The sequence below is a fragment of the Acipenser ruthenus genome, unplaced genomic scaffold (genome assembly GCF_902713425.1).
Source record: "Acipenser ruthenus unplaced genomic scaffold, fAciRut3.2 maternal haplotype, whole genome shotgun sequence".
In the NCBI taxonomy this organism is placed as follows: domain Eukaryota; kingdom Metazoa; phylum Chordata; class Actinopteri; order Acipenseriformes; family Acipenseridae; genus Acipenser; species Acipenser ruthenus.
In genome coordinates, this window is record NW_026708271.1 from 5,001 (window position 1) to 10,000 (window position 5,000).

The 5,000-nt window shown below is 51.9% G+C and overlaps 1 protein-coding gene across 1 annotated transcript in view; it reads right to left on the bottom strand.

The window, feature by feature from the left end:
* LOC117970845 (solute carrier family 22 member 6-like) overlaps window positions 1-1,389 on the bottom strand; it is a 6,157-nt gene extending 4,768 nt beyond the window's left edge. The window contains exons 1-2 of the mRNA XM_059020557.1: window positions 863-1,389; window positions 361-464 (exon numbers count right to left, since the gene is read on the bottom strand). Of these exons, the coding sequence (XP_058876540.1) occupies window positions 361-464; window positions 863-1,327 (569 nt within the window). The 5' untranslated portion in view covers window positions 1,328-1,389. The remainder of the gene's footprint in view (window positions 1-360; window positions 465-862) is intronic.
* Between the last annotated feature and the right edge of the window lie 3,611 nt (window positions 1,390-5,000).

Consider the following 5,000-nt stretch of genomic DNA (forward strand, 5'->3'; position numbering starts at 1 on the left):
AGGGAGGAGGGAGGAGGAGGGGGAGGGAGGAGGGAGGAGGAGGGGGAGAGAGGAGAGAGGAGAGAGGAGGGAGGAGACAGGAGGAGGGGAGGAGAGAGGAGAGAGGAGGGAGGAAACAGGAGGAGGGGGAGGAGAGGAGCGAGGAGAGGGGAGGAGAGAGGAGGGAGGAGGAGGGGGAGAGAGGAGAGAGGAGGGAGGAGACAGGAGGAGGGGGAGGAGATAGGAGAGAGGAGAGAGGAGGGAGGAAACAGGAGGAGGGGGAGGAGAGGAGCGAGGAGAGGGGAGGAGAGAGGAGGGAGGAGGGGAGGAGGAGGGGGAGAGGTGTGCTATATGTCAAGGTGCATCTCCTTGTTTCCCTACCTGTCAGACAGACCCCCGAAGACTGTGGACCCCACCAGCACTCCGCCCATGTAAATAGTCTGACCCATCTGCTTCAGAGAGCGGTGTTCACACACCAGGTCCCACTGCGGAGAGGGGGGGGGGAGAGAAGCAGGGGCGAGGTCAGCCAGCTGGTCTAAATCAGTATAGAAACTCCAGCCACGGTTTGCAGGTACACATTTATTTCCAAGATAAAACAAGGATATATTTCAAAATAAGTCTAAATGTACATATTAACATAGGAATCTCTCTGTGTCAGTGTGTGTCTACCTCTGTGTGTCTCTCTGTACCTCTGTGTGTCCATGTGTCTCTGTGTGTCTCTGTGTGTCTCTGTACCTCTGTGTGTCCATGTGTCTCTGTGTGTCCATGTGTCTCTGTGTGTCTCTGTACCTCTGTGTGTCCATGTGTCTCTGTGTGTCTCTCTGTACCCCTGTGTGTCTCTGTGTGTCCATGTGTCTCTGTGTGTCTTTGTGTCTGTGTGTACCTCAGAGATGACAGTGGAGCTCCTTTCAGAGTTCTGGTACTCCCAGCCGTCCCCACAGCCCTGCAGCTCCGCCTGGGACTCATTCTGAGGTGAGGCCCCTGCTCCGGTCCAGTACTGGAGGCTCTGGTTCTGAGGTGAGGCCCCTGCTCCGGTCCAGTACTGGAGGCTCTGGCTCTGGTTCCAGTCCAGGAGGTGCCACTGCGGCTGGGCGTACCTGCGGCAGCGCTCGGGCCGGCCCTGGGGGTCGAAGGGCAGGAGGGCAGGGAGCAGGTCGAGGGGGGCGGGGGCGGGGGAGGGGGAGGGGGGCGGGGGGGCACGGCAGTGGTGGGGGGGCACCAAGGCCACAAAGTTCTGCAGCAGGTTGTGACTCGCCATCATGAAGATGGGCAGCGAGAGGAGCAGAACATGGAGGAACTGGAAACGCCCCAGACTGCCCACCTGCTCCAACACCTCCGCGAAACCCATTACACACCCGGGAGAGAGGGGCAACACAGGGGGAGAGGGGCAAACCAGGGGGGAGAGGGGCAAACCAGGGGGAGAGGGGCAAACCAGGGGGGAGAGGGGGCAACACAGGGGGGAGAGGGGCAAACCAGGGGGAGAGGGGCAACACAGGGAGAGAGGGGCAACACAGGGGGAGAGGGGCAACACAGGGGGAGAGGGGCAACACAGGGGGGAGAGGGGCAACACAGGGGGGAGAGGGGCAACACAGGGGGAGAGGGGCAAACCAGGGGGGAGAGGGGAAACACAGGGGGGAGAGGGGCAAACCAGGGGGGAGAGGGGCAACACAGGGAGAGAGGGGCAACACAGGGGGGAGAGGGGGCAACACAGGGGGGCTTAAAAGTGAAGTATCAGATGTAGCTCAGACTGTTTTGAAGTTTTAGCAGCTTTGGAAAAGTTGACAAAAAGTGATCCTGACTTCCGCAGCAGACATTAATAATAAAAATAAAAAAATTCAACTAAATAAAAAAAAATAAAGAAATGAAATGAACCAGGCAGGCGCGGCGAGCTTCAGAAAAATAATGAATCAATTAAACAGAGGCCAGTGAAAGGGCAGCTCATTAAAAGGGAAGCACCCTGTGCAGCTGCAGCCTCTCCAGCTGAGCCTCCTTCACACAGCGCGTCCAATCCGGCAGCAACGAATCCACGGGGCAGAACCTTTCCGCTTCGGGGTGCGTCGCCTCACTGCATCTCCTCGGCAGCTCGTCTGTATTCTAAATAAAAATGAAAAGTGAACGTGCAGCTCATTAGAACACTACCGGCACCAGGAGCTGAGTGGATTTGACTTTGTTACATCCTCATATGATCAGAAGAAGACTCTGTTTAAAATCCCCACAGCAGCGGAGTTCTGATGAAATGCTTCAGAGATCAGAGTGCTTTTTTAAAGCAATCTGTTCCGATGCAAGCAAGCGAGGGGTTAATGATTAGCTGCAGAGAAAGACGGCACAGTCGAATCTTCTCCGTGCTGTTCGTGTGTTTTTCGGCACGGTTTCCAATAGTCTGCGACTCGTCTGTGAATCTGTAACCACTCCACCTGAACAGGAGCGACAGAGCAATTCCACATCAGAGGCTGCGTTTCCCCTGAGACCAGGAATGAGGCTGGAATGGATTTACTCTCCTCTATCCAATGAGACTCAGGATTCAGGTTGATTATCCAGATATTTTAATCAATCTATACAAGGGAAGAGTCTACAAGAGTCTGTTAACGCAAGTGGGTTTACAGTTGATATTTCTACAGTTTGTACAAGCTGGAAAGTAGGGTGTGACACGTGTCTGTGTTACCAGAAAGTTCAGTAGAACAATGGGATGGCCAGTAGCACAAGATAAGTTCAAAACAGAGCCAGTCTTATCAGAGGGCCTTGGGTGGGGGGGGTAATATTGTCCAGAAGCTTGGGGGTTCAACTGTTAGGCTTCAGCTGATGTAATCACTGTCTGTTGTAGACTGAAAGGCACTTCATATTCAGTGAAATATATTTGATCAGAATTCCATCATTTTCCTCCACAAGGCAGCAGAGTTTATTTGAAACTATGGACCCGGCCAAGCTGCTGGATATGCAGCACAGAGTTGAGATGCAGCTGCTTCAAGAGCAGAGGGGCTGCTTGCTGAAATATTACAGCTCGGTTCTGAGCGCTGGGTTAATAAAAAGGTTATTTTAATCTGTAACTTCAAAGCGACTCGTTCAGAACTCTGAGGTAAAACTGTTACATAATACGAGTGATACGAATTATAGAAATCATAGAAATGATACACGCCAGCCTAGAAAAGGAAATGACAAGAAATGAGAGAAAAATAAAACTTCTGCAAGCGTGTTTGCATGTTAACTGTGTCTCGTGTTTAATGACTGAATGAAGGAACAGAAGTACTCACACGGTCCTAGCTGCAGTTCACTGCGGCTCCAGTCCCTTCCACAGCCAGGCTTGAATCCCAGTTCAGCCCTGCACACCGAGCGCATGAGCGAGCGAGCGAGCCTGCCTGCCTGCCTGTCTCACTGTCTCTGCCTGTCTCACTGCCTGCCTGTCTCACTGTCTCTGCCTCTCTGTCTGTCTCTCAGTCAGTGCTCTTGAGAGCTATGAGGCTCTGTGCGCTGTAGGTCACTGCAGTTCAGGGTAGATTTGTTTGCACTCTCCCCAAACCTTGCATAACAACTCCTTAATCTCTCAGAGTTGGTTACAGTTTGACTTGCAGTTACTGTGGGATTATCCATATGAAAAGGGCAAAAAAATAAACTCCAGAGGAAAGTGGGACAAAGGGCCGACTGGATAAGCCACTTGTTCCTTCTAAAGTGCCTGAGCAGAAAACAGGGGCAGGGAACAGCTGGAGTTCAGGAGGGACTGAGGGGGGAGGCTGGCTCTAGTGGTTAGAGCCGAGCAGGGACTGGGAGGGAGGCTGGCTCTAGTGGTTAGAGCTGAGAACCCAAGGACTGGGTGCAGCAGCAGCAGCAGCAGCAGGGCTAGTGTGAGTTTCTAACCCTGCTCAAACTCCTGGCTCCTGATCATTTCAATATTAATAATAATAATACTAGACTTCATTGAGGGGCGCTCTGAACCCCAGGACTGGGTGCAGCAGCAGCAGCAGGGCTAGTGTGAGTTTCTAACCCTGCTCAAACTCCTGGCTCCTGATCATTTCAATATTAATAATAATAATACTAGACTTCATTGAGGGGCGCTCTGAACCCCAGGACTGGGTGCAGCAGCAGCAGCAGGGCTAGTGTGAGTTTGTAACCCTGCTCAAACTCCTGGCTCCTGATCATTTCAATATTAATAATAATAATACTAGACTTCATTGAGGGGAGCTCTGAACCCCAGGACTGGGTGCAGCAGCAGCAGCAGCAGGGCTAGTGTGAGTTTCAAGCCCAGTTCACACTGATCTGACCAATCAGTAACATTGCATTGTGTAACCCAGCTGTAATGAGTGACTATGGAGTGTTACCGATTTCTACACTGTAACCGTGACTGTGCAAATTGAGAAGGGGCTGGATCTCTCTCCTCTCTGTGCTTTACTACACTTTGAGAAGGGGCTGGATCTCTCTCCTCTCTGTGCTTTACTACACTTTGAGAAGGGGCTGGATCTCTCTCCTCTCTGTGCTTTACTACACTTTGAGAAGGGGCTGGATCTCTCTCCTCTCTGTGCTTTACTACACTTTGAGAAGGGGCTGGATCTCTCTCCTCTCTGTGCTTTACTACACTTTGAGAAGGGGCTGGATCTCTCTCCTCTCTGTGCTTTACTACACTTCGAGAAGGGACTGGATCTCTCTCCTCTCTGTGCTTTACTACACTTTGAGAAGGGGCTGGATCTCTCTCTCCTCTCTGTGCTTTACTACACTTTGAGAAGGGGCTGGATCTCTCTCCTCTCTGTGCTTTACTACACTTTGAGAAGGGGCTGGATCTCTCTCCTCTCTGTGCTTTACTACACTTTGAGAAGGGGCTGGATCTCTCTCCTCTCTGTGCTTTACTACACTTTGAGAAGGGGCTGGATCTCTCTCCTCTCTGTGCTTTACTACACTTTGAGAAGGGGCTGGATCTCTCTCCTCTCTGTGCTTTACTACACTTTGAGAAGGGGCTGGATCTCTCTCCTCTCTGTGCTTTACTACACTTTGAGAAGGGGCTGGATCTCTCTCCTCTCTGTGCTTTACTAAACTTT